At 45.1% G+C, this 17,812-nt stretch overlaps 1 protein-coding gene and 1 non-coding gene across 2 annotated transcripts in view; both read right to left on the bottom strand.

Annotated features, from left to right (window-relative positions):
• Dnah6 (dynein axonemal heavy chain 6) overlaps positions 1-17,812 on the bottom strand; it is a 195,435-nt gene that overhangs the window by 113,488 nt on the left and 64,135 nt on the right. The window contains exons 27-34 of the mRNA XM_021190740.2: positions 16,742-16,867; positions 16,501-16,656; positions 15,819-15,980; positions 14,100-14,237; positions 10,311-10,478; positions 7,200-7,348; positions 5,040-5,147; positions 641-1,196 (exon numbers count right to left, since the gene is read on the bottom strand). Coding sequence (XP_021046399.1) covers positions 641-1,196; positions 5,040-5,147; positions 7,200-7,348; positions 10,311-10,478; positions 14,100-14,237; positions 15,819-15,980; positions 16,501-16,656; positions 16,742-16,867 — 1,563 coding nt within the window. The remainder of the gene's footprint in view (positions 1-640; positions 1,197-5,039; positions 5,148-7,199; positions 7,349-10,310; positions 10,479-14,099; positions 14,238-15,818; positions 15,981-16,500; positions 16,657-16,741; positions 16,868-17,812) is intronic.
• LOC115063455 lies at positions 13,125-13,329 on the bottom strand. Its single transcript, XR_003843330.1, has one exon. It is a non-coding gene; the product is annotated as a small nucleolar RNA SNORA73 family (small nucleolar RNA).

A 17,812-nucleotide genomic window follows, 5' to 3' on the forward strand; every position in this document is an offset into this window, starting at 1 on the left:
TAGACCAGGCTGGCCTCGAACTCAGAAATCCACCTGTCTCCGCCTCCCAAGTGCTGGGATTAAAGGTGTGCGCCACCACCGTCCGGCTTTAATTCTTTAGTTTTTATTGGTTTTTTTATCTACTTCTTAAGGGTACATGATAGTCATTGTCTTCCCCCTTTCATTTGCCATTTTTGTATCCTAACATCTAGCCACATACATGGTGCACAGCAGATATTCTACATATCTGATGGACAGCAAGATTATGGGTGATATTTCTGTGAGTTTTTGTAGCTGTGTTTGACTCTCACCCTTCTCACAAAGAGAAGGTAGTGCCCAGTCCTGGCATAGTGGCATAATGTGTTCACAGAATGGATGACAGCATTTTTAACCTAGAAATTCAAGTTATGCAAGCCATATACATAACTGTCTCCAAAACAAAGCGAGTGAAACTAGAACCAATTCTACTTCTGTTTTATAGAGAAATGGGAACATAGGACAGGTGTTGTCCACTTATCACAAAGGATAATTTAATAAGTACTCAGCAAGTAAATAAAATACCTCCACAGATAAATGATAAAAACTATGCCACCGTGGGGTGCTGTGCTTTTGATTCTGATGTGTGAACTCAGTTTCACTTCCCAGCAAGGCATGCATTTACCTCAAAAAGCATGTGGATCTGAGGTGTGAGTTTAATCCTTTCGCTGTTAGCCAGGCACAGCATCTTGTTGTCGTCCAAAACGGTATTCATATTTTCAATCCAAAGAGCATCCACTGGCCCATCACTGATTATCCATTTATGATCTTCTGAAGTATCGTTCACAGCTGCTCGGACACTTAGTGCCATCAAACCGTCCTTCCATTCCAAGGTCACGTTATTGACTTCCCCATATAACTCTCCCATTGTGATCGATTTGGGATTAAGAACATAGGTTTTTACTGGCTGATAAAAAGGATTGTCTGTGTTGAGCTTTTCCAGATTCCCTAAGGTTTCTGCTAATACTTGGTAAACTGTGGTCTTGCCACCTCCCGTTGGTCCTACTAACATAACACCGTGTCTCACCAGCATAGTTTCATACAACTGTATCACCTTTTTGACCATACATAACTCAGGCTGAAGGTTCTGGTTAATCATGACGTCCACAATTGTCGACTGCAAAATACCATAGTCATGTTCTGGGATTTGGACTCCAGGAAAAAGATCAGATATGATCCCACTGATAAAAAGAAATGACAGGTTAGGAGCCCCCAGCCATCCCTGCCTTCCCACACTTGGCATAAGTAACTGAACAGTCTGCTAATCATTCAAAGCACAGGTCTGTCCTGGGCTGGGCCAGGGTCCACCCCTTTTTCTGAACTCTTGTGTGATCTTGGTTTCTGTATCTCAGACCAGTGTTTGTTTGTTTTTTTTGTTGTTGTTTTGTTTTGTTTTCTGCACAGCAGGACTTTCTTCAGGATGAATAATAGGATCTATTTCTATCTAGCTCACATGGCATGGTAGGATAGTATCAAACACCCAACTGATGAATTTATCAACACATTGAAAATTTTCATCTCAATGTTTCCCTGAAGCAGTAAGTGTGCTTATAACCATCTGTAGATATTGGGAAAAATAAGATGGAAGCTAAAATAGAAATTTAATAGGAGCTTTGGCAGATAGTTACAGGGTTACTCCATTTCAACTCTTTTTGTACATAGGTGTGTATGTATTTTAGGAAGCTTTTAGAGTAGTAGGTTTACATATGGCTTTTCCAAAAGGTCTGTAGTGCTGGTTATCTGTCCATCCCTCCTCCTCTACGCCACTCTCACTCCTACCCCATTAACCCTTCCTGATCATTCTGCTTGCCCTTTATACCACTGTGTCCCCGCTCTCCTCTCTTGAAAGCCTCCCACACTATGGTCGTTTACTAACTTTGCCATGGACCATGTTCCAGCGCAAGGCCAACACCCAAGAGTATATACTGGCAACACAAATGGGACTTAGAGGTTTAAAAAAAAAGACATAAAATTAGTTGGGCAGCATGAGGGAGGGAACCTGGGAGGAGTTGAGGAGGAGGGTGACTGATCAAAATCCACTGGATGGAAACTTCGGAAGACAAATCAAATCTTTAAAGGAAATAGAAAATGAAGGAAGAAAGGAAGGAAGAGATGTGCAGATTCTGGAAAATAGTTATTTATGTGAGAAAGAGGCAGAGTCACCATTGCACAACAGACACACAGATATATTGGAGATGCACACATATGTGTGTGTGATATGAAAACCTAAGTAAACTGTTAGCAGTGGTTCTCAACCTGTGGGTTGCAACTCCTTTGGGGGGGTCACACATCAGGTATTCTGCATATCAGATATTTACATTACGATTCATAATGGCAGCAAAATTGTAGTTATGAATTAATAAAGTGACAACAAAAATAACTGTATGGCTGGGGGTCACCACAACATGAGGAACTATCTTAAAGCATTGGGAAGGTTGAGAATGGCTGGTTTAGAGGCACAGAGGAGACTACAGGAGGGAGAAGGGAGATGGAGAGGGCAGAGTGCCATGGGGGACATGCTCAGCGTGTAACATAGACTAGGATGAAAATGCACCTATGTAGCACATAGGCACATAGTACCGTGGATAGTGCAGATTTCAAAGAAGAAATGTTTAATGGTATAGTAGAAGATGGATGCCTACTTCCCTGAATGAAGACACTCAATGGCAAAAGCACCAGAGGGAAGTGAAAGGGGCGAGCTTCGCACACTGTGCTAAGGGGGTCTTTCTCAGAAGACAGGGAGTCTACAACTATAAAAAGGTGATAAGGTAAACAGTAAATCTAAATAGGCAAAAAGTGAACTTCAGTGGGACAGAAGGCTTCCTCCATACATGTACTGAACAAATGACAGCCCATTCTTGTCATCCCAGAGCTCAGGAAGCTGCGGCAGGAGGATAGGATCTTAAGTTTAAGGCCAGCCTGGGCTACACAGTGAGACCCTGTCTCAGTCCCCTCCTCTTCCAAAAAGAATGAATGGGAGACTTAAAAAGTTAGCTCCATTGTTTATAGCAGGCAAAGGGTTTGAGTTCCTATAAACGTAACTAAAGGAGCATCATGGGAAAATCATCTAAGAATAGTAAAATGGGAGGTTAACACTTGCAGGCTCAGGCAACTGAATACCTGAATAGGCAAACATTCTTCTGTCCTTGACCGCTCTTTCCATTTGAGGGGAAATCAGTATTTTCCTAAAATCAATTGTGTAACTATAAAAGGCCAAAGCTTCTTTGGAGTCAACCAGATGGAATCCATTTAAATTAAATATTTGCAAGACTGGGGAGATGGCTCAGAAAGTAATGTGCCTGTTTGGATCCCAGGGAGCAATGTCAAAGACCTGTGTAGCAATGCACACCTGTAACCCAGTACCAGGAGAGTAAGTGGGCAGAGACAGACAGATTCCTGAAGTTCATTGGCTATTGAGCCTAACCAAATCAATGAGCTTCAGGTTCAGTGAGAGACTGTGCCTCAAAAAACAAAGGTGGAAAGCAGTTGAGGAAGACAGCACACGTGCACGCATGTACATGCATACACACACATATACACATGTACCTACACAAACACACAGAGACATGCACAGACACAGACAGACAGATACACATATGCATATGCACAGTCTATGACACTGAGAACCTGCTTCAAGACTCCCTTTGGGAAGATATATGCATGGAAAATAATATCCAAATATCAAAACCAAGACAATGAAATTAACAGCAGACCATTAATTCGTTCAGTTACAATAGTCTGGAAATCTTGGCTGCTGAGCTCAAGTGTATTGCAGTGTAACTGTACAGAGGGGATGAGTGGAGAGGAGAGGGATGGTCTGGCTGTATGCTCCCATCTGCCATAGTTATGTAATATCCCAAGCCCACAAACCAGGAAATGGCACAAGCATGGTGCCAAGTATGGAGGGGATAGCAAGATAAACAGAAGAGCTGAAAGGATGGCCTTTGTGGAAGGCAAGGAAGTGTTGATTTCTATGAGGCTAATTTATATACTATTTTATTTTTTAAAGTATATATGCATATAACTTGGAGAAACATAATATTACATGAACTTTAAAAAGAACTATTAAAGCAGTCATTTTATATTAAATTCAAATCTAAGGACCAGGAATTTGTAACCAAATATTGATTTGTAAAATGACACAATTTGGTGATCAATATTTTGGAAAAAAAAAACCCACCACCAACAAAAGGTGATTAGAATACTGTTGATAAGTTTAGTCTATACTTTTGCTGTTAAGAGTTAAGGTTCATATTGCCCAGGCTGACTTTTAACCCCTGCGCTTCCTGCCCCCTCCCACGTGGTGGCTCACAGGTGAGTATGTCCCCCATGACTGTTTCTTAGAGGGATGCACAGATGTCTAGAGGAGCTGTGTTTGCTTCTTTCCCTTGGGATAGGCTGGCCCCTTGGGCACAGGACTAGACTAGAGGGAGGGAAGCTTAGCAGGGTACAGGTGGGCGAAGCAGGATCTTGGCTGGCTGTTGAGTACTAGGGTAAAGAACACACCCCCCTGGGAACAGCTTCAGAGAACTGGCTCAGTGCACTAGGGAGAAAGGAGGGGTATTTATGCCCCTGGGGAGGTGGCCATGGTCCCCGGGGCAAGACTTGTGTGGCAGTGTACAAATTAATTGGCCAGTTCAGGGGTGTTGAAAGAGGCTTCATCTGCATACTCAGGGGCTGTAGGGTGTGTGTGTGTGTGTGTGTGTGTGTGTGTGTGTGTGTGAACCTTATAAGGTCAAACAAGGAGTGAAGACTGATAACTGTCAGGGTAATACATTCTTACTAGGGTTGATGGTGGGAGAGCAGATTTTATGGCACCAGGTTGGGAGGGTGGTGGGGAGACAACTCCTGTCATCCTCATCTCAAGTATTCAGAGTTCAAGCTCTCCCGAATTCTTCCTCCGTAACACTGGGCCATCATAGTTCCACAAAATGCACCGGTTTTAAAGACATAAAAGGCACCTGGATGGTACCCTTTCCCTTTAATGGATCTAATGCTCGATGCCATGGGCTCTGGGCACTGACCTGAACAGGAGAGCATCGTCTGTTAAGAATTTCGGCAAGTTGGAGTCTCGCAGTGCTCTGATCAGGACCACGTCTTCGCTGAGGTCTGGGTTCTCTCTTTTTAGAGACCTAAATTCAAGAGAGTTGTTAAGAAGACACTGAGAGAAGGTAAGACAGGCTGGAATGGTCTAGGCCTGTGCATCAGGGACTCACAGGGACTCAGTCGGGGACTGAGATTTCTGCTAAGGACTTGACCTGCATGTTCAATGACTCTATCACAGCACAGGGACAAGTCCTTCATTCTCTATAAAGCCTAGAGAAGAGTGACAGGGACATGTTCTCAAACACCATCCCCTACAGATCTAGACTCTGTCCTATCCACATTTAGAGCCTGTGAGTGTATCACAATGGTTCACACCCCTGTCACTTTCAGTTCCCTCTATCTAGAATGCCCTGCCTTTCTCTTTTACCTACTCTTAAAAAAAAATACTTTATTTTTATTTTTTGAGTGTGTTTATATACCCATGAAGGCCAAAAGGGGGTTGTGAAACCCATTGGAGCTGAAGTTACAGGCAGCAGTGAGCTGTCCAGTGTGGGTGTGGGCCCATTGTGGGTACTGAGAATCAAACTCTGGAAGAGCAGAAAGTACTCTTAACTGCTGAGCCATCTCTCCAATCCCATCTGCTCTTATTCTCCATTCAAAAGAGTTACCCTCTTGTCTCGAAAGCTGTTATAGTCTAGTTTGTCTTTCTCTGCAGTAACCTTCAGGCACAGCCTGAAGGGTGGCCTCGGCACATCATGTAGATCGATGACTGTGCAGTCATCAGTCTTACACATCGGGATGCAGTTGTGCTCTCTGAACACGTCGGATCCCTGTGTGCTACCCAGTGATGCTGTATGGAAGAGATGTGCTGGGTCTGGTGGGCTAAAGTAAGGGGCAGAGAGTGGGGGTGGTAGTGCCAAGCTTCAAGAGTCAGGGATCCTGGATAAGACTGAACTGGGCTCAACGAGTCCTGCCCTGAGAGGAAGAGCTTAAAAGAGAAGAGATTCCACTTTAGGCTCCGGGCAAATCAGGGACCAAGGATATGCTAGGTTCAGGTAGTCACGAAGGGGAAAGCTGGAACCTGAAATGAGAGCCTCCTTCCCTAGAGATTAGAAACCACCTTAGTTTTGAACTTGAATCCTTGCTGGGAAGACAGAGAGTCTGACATAATCATGGACTGAGAAAAAAACAACCAAGTCCCTTTTAACCCTTGAGGCGGATTCAGGCAACATGGGGTGGGGTTCACCTTCCAGCATGCGCATAACAGGATGTGAGCCTTTGAGTCAGCCTGACAGCGACCAAGGCTTTTTAGAAATAGATTTTATTTTTGATTGTTGTGTATGGAATATATGTGGTTATCTGTGAGTGAGTGAGTGAGTGAGTGAGTACTGTGCCCATGGAGGTCAGAAGAGGGAGTAAGATCCCCTAGAACTGGAATTATAGATGATGGTAAGCCTTCAGACACAGCTGTTGGGACCCTCCAGAGAAGCAAATGTTTTTAACTACTGAGTCCTCTCTCTAGCTGTGGTAATGGCTCTTGTTCTCTGGAACCCAATGCACTTGAGGAGCTCTGGAGAAATGCAAGTTAGTTAGATAGAGCCCAGTTGGGCTCATGATGAAGATTCATCCTTGGGTCACACAAGTGACAAAGCAGCAGCCCGTGCTCATTAGTCTCTTAACTTCCATCAGACACTTTCAAACCCCTTGGGAGTCACCTACTTACATTTGATTACATGGTTAGAGTTTCAGCCAGACTCTTCTCTGTCTCTCATCCCTCTCTGCCTGCCTGCCTGCCTGTCTGTCTCTCTGTCTGTGTCTGTTTGTCCCTGTGTCTATGTGTCTGTCTCTGGGTGATCACATTACATGGGACCAGAGGACAACCTTGGATATCATCTTTCAGGAGCCATCCACCTTGTTTTGTAAGGCAAGGTCTGTTACTGGCCTGAAGCTTACCAGTTCAGGAGCACTGGCTGGTCAGTGGGCCCAGGGATTTGCCTGTTTCTGCCTCGTCAGCACCGAGACTGCTTGCAAGCATACACAGCCATGGTTGGCTTTCTTACATGACTTCTCAGGATGGAACTCATATCCACATGGCCACGCAATTTCCTAACTGAGCAATTTCCCCTTGGGTTTCTTACCCAGCCATGACCAGTACAGACTTGACGGCCCTCATGCCAAAGTCGTAGTGGTCCTGCTGCGATAGCTGCTCACTGCAGAGCTTGTACATCTGTGTCATCTTCCTTGCGAGTATTTTACTCGATTCAAATCCTTCAGAATACAGAATCACCTAGGAGAGACAACATGATGCAGTGTTTCCCATTGTCTTGTCTGCAAAACATCAGTTGGCTACAGACGTACTTGCCATCTACCCCGGCAGTGCACCTTTCCATTGCTTAGTGAGGAGACAGAAAGATTCAAGAGTGTTATAATGATGTGGCCAGCTACTGAACACTCCTGCAACCATGTTACCTCTTCTGTACCCCCAAACTGTGATCCAAAGCAAACCTTTCTTACTTGAGTTTTTTTTTTTAATCTGATGTATTGTAATGGCAATGAGAAAAAGTAAGAGATATGATGGAAAGAGTGTTCTGTGTCCCAGGATGCGTGAGTGTGAGTCTCCTGTCTCTACAGATGGTGATGGAGCCTTGGTGACACTTTGGCTTAAGGGGCAACTTTGTAGATTAAAAAAAAAATGTTCACATAGAGGTTGAATGGTGGTGTAAACTCTGAACACAAAAGCAAGAATCAGGCTTCTCCAGGCTGAGGAGAGCGACTCTGCTGGGGTGGGGTTACTGCTTTGGCCCCTTTAGCCAAGGCCACTAAACATAGGATTTTCAGACCCTCTCCATCCCAGAGAGCTACCGTCTCCATTTACATCTATCTATCTATCTATCTATCTATCTATCTATCTATCTATCTATCTATCTGTCTATCTATCATCTATATACCTATCTATCTAGTGTGAGAGAGAGAGACAGAGAGACAGAGAGACATCAGACATCATTGGTACAGAGAGACATGATGGGTATGCATCATTTCATGCCTGTGGAAATCGCAGGGATAAAATTCAGGTTTTCAGGGTGTGGCAAGTGCCTTTAGCTGCTGAGCCATCTTGTGGCCTGAATCTTAGTGTCTTCCACAGCAGAGGGAGGAGTGGAGTCTTCCTTCTGTCTATCATGCCCGGGTATCATATTCATCACACCCATAACGGGTGAGCTCAAAAGCAGGGTTTGAACTGTGTATACAACCCACTCAGTGCTTTCTGCTTTCTCTGGGCCCCTTCCACTGCTGATTTCACAGTGCTCTGCACACTGTAGGTGATTGTGTGAGAAATACTATATGATGCCAGTCCATTCTCAAAGGTGCCTCCAGCCAATTTCAGTCCAGACACAAGAGCCCTGCTAGAGTCTGCTAAGCTACGTACCCCAAGCTCCAAGTTTAGAACAGAAAATTACTGACAGCTAATCTTGCCTAATGACTTGGAGATGCAATGTGCCACAAGGTCACACACCCCATAAGCTTAAGAGGTAGGGAGGAAGATAAGCTCGGACATGACTTTTGCTCAGAATAAGACAAATGTAAGCAGCGGAGGGAAGACACGGCCTAGACGGTATGCATGATCAATTTCTCTTGATTCCTCAGCCACAGAGGGAAAGGACAGGGCTTGTGTTGGGGACAAGTGGGAGGTGTGAGCACAATCTTGAGCAGGTCCTAGAGAGAGATGGGAGCAAAGGCACTGCTTCTGTGAGCTGTCCTCCGCACCACTACAGAGAAACAGGACACCTCTGAATGAACTAATCAAGCATTATGCTAATTCAAGTAGAAAGTCCTCTAGAGTTGGTCTTGTCTAGCCTTAATCAATTCCTTTTACTTCAGGTAAAAGAGTCTTTAATAATTCAAAGGAATCTATTAGCCGCAGGAGTAATGGGTTCTTTCCGAGAAATTCCATTCTAAAAGGGGAAGTGCCCATCAGTATGAAACACAGCACAGAGCTCAAGGGAGCTTTTGGAGTTCTGTAAAGGAGCCCAGTGTTTTGGTCTTGGCGCCAGACAGATGAATCTTTGTGCAAACATTTGCTCATGTCTTTATGAACTGTGTGTACTTTATTGTATATAAAGTGTATCTCAACTAAAAGTGCTTTGAGAAACACATGTAAAGTTTATACACATAGATTCTTAGCTAGAATGAAAGACCAAGAAGATTGAAACAAAGATTCCTTGATAGATATAGAAACAATAAACAATCATAATTAATTTATTAATGACTACTGGTTTTTCTTCAAACAGCTACAAACTATTATTAATACTCAAATGATTAATATAGCTTTTACCCAACACTACTTCTTCCTATTTTATTCCTTTTTTTTGAGATGATGTCTCACTCTGTTACCCAAGCTGATTTTGAACTCACAGTAATCCTTCTGTCTCAGCCTTCTGAGTCCTGGGATTACAGGCACGAGGCACCAGACTGGGCTCCAATACTTCTTGACTCTAATTAAATTTATATCCACAGAGAAATGAGGATAATACTGCCTTTTTAATAACCAATCTAGACATTTTAACTCCTAGAGATGAACTGATTAAACCCCAGTAGATGGGTTAATTACTGGGGTTCACTGGTTCATTCCAGTTTTAGGAATCGGTTATATTCTATAAAGCAGCTGAGGCATTCTGGATATTGGCAGTAAGACTGAAAACTAAATATGCATGCGGAATGAAGCAATCTGTTTACTCAGGGTGAGTAATGATTGCTTGGATGCATAGAAAGTAAGATGGTGACAACTGTTCACTTGTCACACTCTTAGGATCGCCTGGGAAGAGACTCTCAATGAGGAATTGTCTGCATCAGGTTGGCCTGTGGTTATGTCTATGGCGAATTGGGTTGATTGCTGAGGGGCAAGACCTGTCCACTGTGGGCAGCACCATTCCCTGCATTTGGTTCCTGGACCGGGTGTGCATGTGAGCTGACTATAAGTAAGCAAGCATACATTCATTTCTCTCTGCTCTTGCCTGCGGGTGTGACTCACGGGTTTAAGTTCCTGCCCCCTTCTCAGGCTTGACAGCCTGCATTCTGAAATTACTAGCCAAAATAAATCCTTTCTCTCCTAAGTTGCTTTGGGTTGAGGCATTTCACCACCATAACAAAAATGAAACTAGGAAGTAAAAGGAGTTTCTGTCTTTCGAGAATTAGAAGGCAACTAAAACAAACTGCAGAAAACCTTGCTTCGTGAGAGTCTGAAGCTCACTCACCTCGGCAATCAGTGCGTAATTGGGAACCATCATAGCCATCGGTCTGAACAGGGCCTTCAGGTTGTCCGGCAGTTCGGTTCTGCCCGCGTAGCCAGGATTCATGGTGATGAAAGCCGCACATGTCATAACGAGCTTGATTTCCCGTCCCTCAAACATGAATCTGGAGAGCTGTTGGTGGGAGAGAGAGGTTAAATGAACACCTCGGCCGTGGGGCTGAGGAACCTTTCTCTTGCTCTGCCTATGCCCTGGCTCCTCCGGGGTCAGTGTTCACCACTCTTTGATCCCAGCCTTGCCCTGCTCAGGTTCTATGCTCCTTCCTGACCCAGTTCTGCAAGCCTCTGGTCTCACCGTCTGCTGAACTCTTCAGTCTACCCTTTCCATGCCTACTTTCTGGGACTCCCCAGAGAAATTTCAGCCTAGTTGTAGTCTTTGAGCTCCGGGGCGCCTCTCTGCCACAGCACGGCTCCCTCGCTTTCATTTAACAGTAGATGATTATTGAACACCGGTTGCAGGTTGAAGCCCTGGGTCACCCAGGGGGACACAGAGTTGAAGGATGCTCATGCTTGAGGTCTGCTGTGTGCAGCCAGACCTGGACGCTCTGACCATCTCATGTGGCAGATGCAACAGTGGTGTGTGTGTGTGTGTGTGTGTGTGTCTGTGCATTCAAAACACATGCAGGGATCAGCCAGGCTCCTGGAGACCTGAAACATGAGGAAGGGCATTTTGAATTGATAATTGGACAGTTTTTCAGGCAAGAGGCACAAACATAATATAGAACAGGGCACATTCAGGGAACAAGCAGAAACCCACTTTGCTAAAGGATAACAACAGAGTTTGGATGATAGCATAGCTAGGCCTGGCACTGTGGAGTGAATGGGAAATGTCCCCCTTAGGCTCTTTGTTGGAACAGTCACTTCCTAACTGGTGGTGCTGTTTCAGAAGGCTGTCGAACTTGGAGGGGGCAGCTCCTCATTGGAAAAAAAGTGCATCATTAGAGGTAGGCCTTGAGGTTCTGTAGTCTGGCCTACTTCCTGTCTGCTTTCTATTTCCTAACTGTCCAGTTACCTCAGGCTCCTAGCACTGTACCTTCATTACCAGGTCTTAGTCTCTAAGCCTTTACTTCCATCCCTTCTCCATCATGATGGACCGCATCCTTAACTGTAAGCCACAATAAAGCCCAATTCTCTAAAGTTGCTCCTAGTCAGAGATTTTTCATGACACAGAGAAAATTATGAGTCCACTGGGCTCTGAGCACCAGGGCTCTTGCACTCTAAGCTAAAGAATTGCCCCGTTGTCTCATTGCTTGTGGGAAAAAAGGACTTGAGAGTGATGGAGTTGAGGTGGCCATGGACAGTTTGGGCAAACTACAGACTGGGATATGTGTGAGAATCATCATGGGGGAGACAAGAGCCAGAATTTAAGAATGAAGGGTTCCCAGCAGATGCAATTCACACCATCCAGAGATACTTTAGATTCTGGGCTGATGCTAAAGAGACAAGGCAGAGATGAAGCCAAGGTTCTGAGTTGGGCCACTGGATGAAAGTGCTGTGCTAGGCCTGGGACTGTAGGGCTTGTGGCATGCTCAAACCCAGGGAATCTCAGAGATCTGAGCCAGTAAGAGTGGAGCTGCCTCACTCAGCCTCCAATGCCTGCTCTGGAATGCTTAACCACTACCACCAACTGAGAGGACCCCAGGCACTCAATCACAGAGCAGAGCACCTGGAGTTCTTCTCCATACTAATTAGGTATCTAGATGTATCCTTCAGCCAATGACCTTCCTTTCCTGGATATTCTCATGCCTTTCCCCCCAAAAGTATACAATCCCTGGCTCACCCCAAATAAAGCATATGCATCCACATACACCCCTAATAAAGCAATACAAACAAATGAGGATCCTCTCAGAGAGCTGCTTCATTAAAGATCACCACCGGGAAGGTCTTTGCTTAAAGGAGCCATGACACTAAGACTCCCATAGAAGACCTTTCTCTTCTTCTGCCCCTCTGGGACCCCTCTGGCACTTGCTCCCATTGGACCAGATCCTGGCTGGTTAATGCTCCACTTTCCCTCTCCTGCCTGGTGGGGAAACACGGACTGCAGACCCCCATTTCTGATCTCCTCTCTGAGCTGGTGAATTGGTGGTGCCCAACTGCCAGTGAAGAGAGGCAGAACCTGGGACCCACAATGAACCCCCAATACCACATGAGATTATAGAGGAAGACTCAGGTAGAGCTAAGCCCTGTGTCATTGCCTGGGAAGAAAATGGTGGGTGTTCTGGCTGTTGCAGAACGGATACTTGTACTGTCCAAGACTCTAAACATGTTTTAGTTTCTTCATTGGTTTTAGATGGTGTAGCCAACTAGAACTACAGAGCTACACTCCAGCTGGGAATGCTTCAAGCAGCCTCCATTCTCTCTGGTTCCTGCCCCCTTTGATCTCCAGATTTGCTCTAGGTGGGTTACTCAGCAAGATGGTAATGATTTGCAAAATCTATCTGGAAATCCTTGCATTTAATCCACATCTTCACAGAGTAGGTGGGAAGCAGGACTGGATGCAGATGGTAGGAGTCCCTTGGATTCAGGCGTGTTTCTGTGATGCCTGTAGAAATAATTCTCTACTTCTTTGAATCATCTTCACCTGCATCCATCTCCTCCACAAAGGGTTGATGCAAATACAAATGCACCACAGAGATTGGCTCCCTCAGCCACTCACTAAAAGTCCAGCCCCAACTTTCTTTCTTTTCTATAATTCCCTACTTTGCAGAGGTCATAAAAAAAAAAAAACCTTAACTTTTTTCTTTTTAATTAAAATATTTTGAATTGTTTCCTGCATGGTTTGTCTCCTCCGTCATCATACACAGGACTCAGGAGTCATAGGAACATGCAGGAGCAGACTTGAAGCCCAGCTTCATCTCCAGCTTTGTGGAAAAGGACTGTAGGGACTGTAAAGGGACAGAGTCTATGTTCTCCTATACCACTAGGATAGAGTTTGGGAGAGTGGCCTGCTGGGGTTTCCATGTTGGACTTAATAATACCAAGGGGACCCCCCCCCAACCCTATGGATGGAGTCTTAGGAAGTCCGGTGTCTTCTGGAAGGGGCTGAGGGAGGAATTAAGGGACTTGTGGCAGTTAGTTCCCTTGAGGGGATGAGGAAGGTTCTGGATTGTGAAGGCCAAACTGTGTGGCTCGTTGGTGACCAAACCTAGTCAGTCCATCGTTCATAGCTATCTCCTGCCAAATACAAACCCCCTTCTTCAGGAATGAGGGTGTGTTAAGTAGCAGGGTCACTCAGAATCTTCATTTGACCCTCAGATTTTCCAGTAGTGAGCTCTGAAGAGCTGGCTTGAAGACCTATGGGCTCCTTGGGCTTCCAGGCTCTCTCCTCTATTTTCCCACCAACACTGTAGATCCTGGAAGCCACAAAGACAGTGGTGTGGCCCAGAAAAGAGGGCGTTAAAGAAACAGCAGGTATGTAAATGTCCAAATCAAGAGACGAAAAATGAGGAAGTGTGTGTGTGTGTGTGTGTGTGTGTGTGTGTGTGTGTGTGTGTGTGTGTGTATTTTGGAGTGGGAAGAAGGGTTTCCCAAGCTCAGGCATTAGGGTCACTGCATCCCCAGGATCCAGCACAGCGTGTATTTCTTCATTTTGCTTAGACCGGGACTTCATATACCCAGGGAAGTTCTGTGGCATCCGCCGATTACCCTGAAACGATCTCCTTCCTAAGGCACTGCTTGCTGGATGCATGACCAATTGAGAAAGCTACATTAACAGCCAGCCAGCACGAGCTCTCACCTTTGCGGCTTTGGCATTCCTAATGGTGATGAGTTGCTGGGCAATGACCGACAGGACTTCTATGTCAATCCGGTTGAATTCGTCAAAGCAGCACCAGGCCCCTGACTGTGCCAAGCCACTGAAGAAGCGCCCCATCATCTGAAACACAAGCAAAGCTGATCAGCTTCAGGCTGCCTCGCTGGTCTCCTCCCATGTTTACAATCTGGGGCTAAGACACTGTCGAAGGGTGGTTTCAGGGATGGTGCTGCCGATGGTCTTCTAGCTACAGTGAGCAACATCTAGCATCGAGCACATTTCTACAAGAGGACATATCCCTTTGCCCCCTGCTAAGTGGTTTAAATCTGATTTTTCTCTTACATGAAATGATAATCTAGAGCATGTGTTCTCAAGGAATTTTCATTAATAACCTCCATTGAACTCTGGAAAATATTTACAGGTTCTCAAAAAAAAAAAAAAAAAAAAAACAAAAACACATGGAAGAGACAAACTTGACTGTTTGAAAAGACCTTGGGGAATTTCACTAGTGGGAACTTCCGTTGCCTCTGAACCACTGTGGCAGGCATGCACGAGAACACTGAGCAGAGGGCCTCGATTCATTCTTTTTCTTTTTATAAGAGATCTATTTTTATGTTATGTTATATTTGGTCTGCATTATGTATGTGCACCATGGGGATGCAGTGTCCACTGAAGCCAGAAGAGGGAGCTGCGTCCCCTGGAACTGAAGTTACCATTGTGAGCCACCATATGTGTGCTGGGGACTGAACCTGAAGCTTGCAAGAGCTTCCAGTGCTCCTAATTGCGGGGCTGAGCCACCTTCCAGCCCCTGTTGATTTATTCTATAGCAGAATCCTAATGGTGAGCGAGAAATACTGTGCACTTGTGCCATCTATAGAGTATAATGTCTTTGAAGACTGGAATTTTTGGTTGATGGTCCTTTACAGTATGCATGTTTCTAAGAATGGAACTGATGCACTTTTTGTCTCAAGGTCAAGTGAACTGTACAGTTAGTTACTACTCTTCCTCCTGTTCCAGCAAGCACAGGTACAGGTCTCTCTCCTTCCCTTACCTCTGTGTGTGTGTGTGTCTTTATTTGTGTGTTTACACTCACACCTGCTCCCATGTGGTAAAACCATGATGTAAAGGAGAAAAATAAATTGCAGGGAGAAAGTTTTGAGGAAAAGAATTGCCAGAAGTTTCTAAACAGTCCATCTTCTCCTGTAAAGCTACATTTTGTTCCTGAGTCCTCCCTGAATGCAGTCTAGCCCATCTCTCCTTTTATTGCACTTACTTATGCATGGATTTTAAGAGATTATTTTATTATGTGTGTGTGTGTTTCTGTGTAAGTGTGCATAGGCATGCAGTGTCCGTGGAGGCCAAAAGAGGGCGCCAGACACCCTGGAGCTCCAGTTATGCATGGTTGTGAGCCAGTTGATGTGGCTGCTGGGAAAGGGACTCAGGATTTCCCAAGGGGCAGCAAGCATTCTTCACTGCCTAGCCGGTTCACTCTTTGACAAGTCTCCCCTGAGTTGGTTTTTACTCAGATGAGCTGGCTCACAGCATGCTGACCTGCTCTGTCTGTTCATCCTTCTTTAGTACCACTCTCTCCTCCGTTCCACCTCACCTCAGTTTCTCCTCACTTAAATTCATGTTGCAAATGAAGAGAGCTGATGAAAGCATTTAAGATTAAAAAACACATTCAGATTAAAGACTACAACTGACCTTGTAGTCCAAACCGTCAGAGCAGTTGAAGACCACACACTGGATGGCGAGCGCTTTTGCTAGGTCTTTGGTGGTTTCTGTTTTCCCTGTGCCAGCGGGACCAGCTGGTGCACCTCCAAGGTCAAGCTGCAAAGCCCCCATGAGGCAAAGATAGCAGCGATCCTGAAGAAAACAATCAATTTTTGTTATCGAAGAGAACTGGCTTTAAATACAAATTCATAGGCCTGATTCATTTATTGGACAGAAGTGTTTGTGTGCGTGTGCGTGCGTGCGTGCGTGCGTGCGTGTGTGTGTGTGCGTGTCAGTGGTCAACATTAGGTGCCTTTCTCTTTTACTTTTTAAGCCAGGGTCTCTCACTGATTTGTTTGAGTGGCTGGCCCGTGATCTGCAGGGATCTTCCTGTTTCTGCTTCCCAACACTGTGATTGCAGTCCAGGCCTCCACGCCCAGCTTCTTATATGGGTGCTGCAAATCTGAAGCCAACTCTTCATGCCTGCATGGCAAGCACTTTCCAGAATGAGACATCTCCCTGACCATGAAAGTTTCTAGAGGAAATGTACTTGCAGACCCAGGCACACAAATCAAGCAACGCAAGTCTTTGCTTTGTAAAAATGTGGTGGTGGTGCAGCCCTTCACGATGGCCCCGGGCCAGTGTGAGTGAACCTCAGTGCTTGGTAACGTACTGTGAGAGGAGTGATGACCAGCCTCGGGCACGCTCCCAAGTACTCGTAGGCGTAGGTGTACTGGGACAGCGCCATTCTAGCCACACAGTTATCCAGGTCCACGTCCCAGTAATAGCGCAGTTGCCGCTGCCAGTCGAAGGAGTCAGCTGCGTCTACCTGCATCGGTGACAGAAGTGATGGGTGGGCGAGACACATGGGGTTTGCGTCTTGCCGTGCCATTTTCCTTCAATGAAGCATTTACCTTGGCTTGAACCAGTTCAGAAACTATATCTCTTGCGTGCACATCGATGGTAATCAATGCAGTGAGGATGTTTCTGTGTAATTTAGGAAGATTGCCTCGAACTATTGCGGCCAGGGCATTTAATCTCTACGAAGGAAAGAATTTTGGCAGTGAATTTTCAACCTCATCTTGCAGTGTTTTCATTATTAGATTTAAAGTAGATATGTGGTTAAAAAAATCATCTAACTAGAAAATTTTATAATTCTGTGGCCAAGTAAGACAGTTTTAATTCCCGTAAGACTGCTACGAAGCATAGATTATCTTTTTCGTATTTAAGATTTAGACACCATTTTTGCCTTGAAGCCAACTGATGATCAGAGAGGGTCAATAACTGAATGGTTGTCACACAGCTGTGAAATAGCAAAAGTATACCTGAGTGGACATTTGCTTCAGGAAAGCCTCTGGCACATGGCGAAGTCTTTTGCTCTACCTAGAAATTTATCAGACATGGTGGCACATGCCTTTAATCCCAGCACTCAAAGGCAAAAGCATGTGGATTTCTGGAAGTTTGGGGCTATCCTGATCCACACAGAGTTCAAGGCCAGACTGGTGGTACTTCTGATTCACTGGGGTCATTTTCTACTATTGCTAATAAAAAAATTTGCAGAACATTTTAGCCAGGCCAATGACTACATAAATACAAATATTTCAGCTTCTGATTCACCCTAAATTAGAATATCTTTATCAAAGTAGAATGGTGCCTGTGGTGGGTCTTACACCTTGGGGCTGGATTCTCACTGTTGTGCCCGGATCAGAGCTCACATATACAGATGACCATGGGACTTTCTCTGGGGACACACGTCTCTCTTCTGGAGGAAGACCCACACTGACAATCTCCCTGTCTCCCTGTGTTGTTTCTGTTTCTCTCTGGGCAGCTGCTCACTTCCCCTGTTCTATTTCAAGGGTGAATCTTTAGAAATGCAGCGGCAACTCAAGTGTAATTAAATTTGGAGCTGAAGACAGGACCTAGGTCCTTGTTGGACACACGGCAGGTAGATAGTATTTCTTTGTTGTCTCGATTGTGTCTCGCTC

Source organism: Mus pahari, chromosome 2 (genome assembly GCF_900095145.1).
Source record: "Mus pahari chromosome 2, PAHARI_EIJ_v1.1, whole genome shotgun sequence".
NCBI classification, from domain to species: Eukaryota; Metazoa; Chordata; class Mammalia; order Rodentia; family Muridae; genus Mus; species Mus pahari.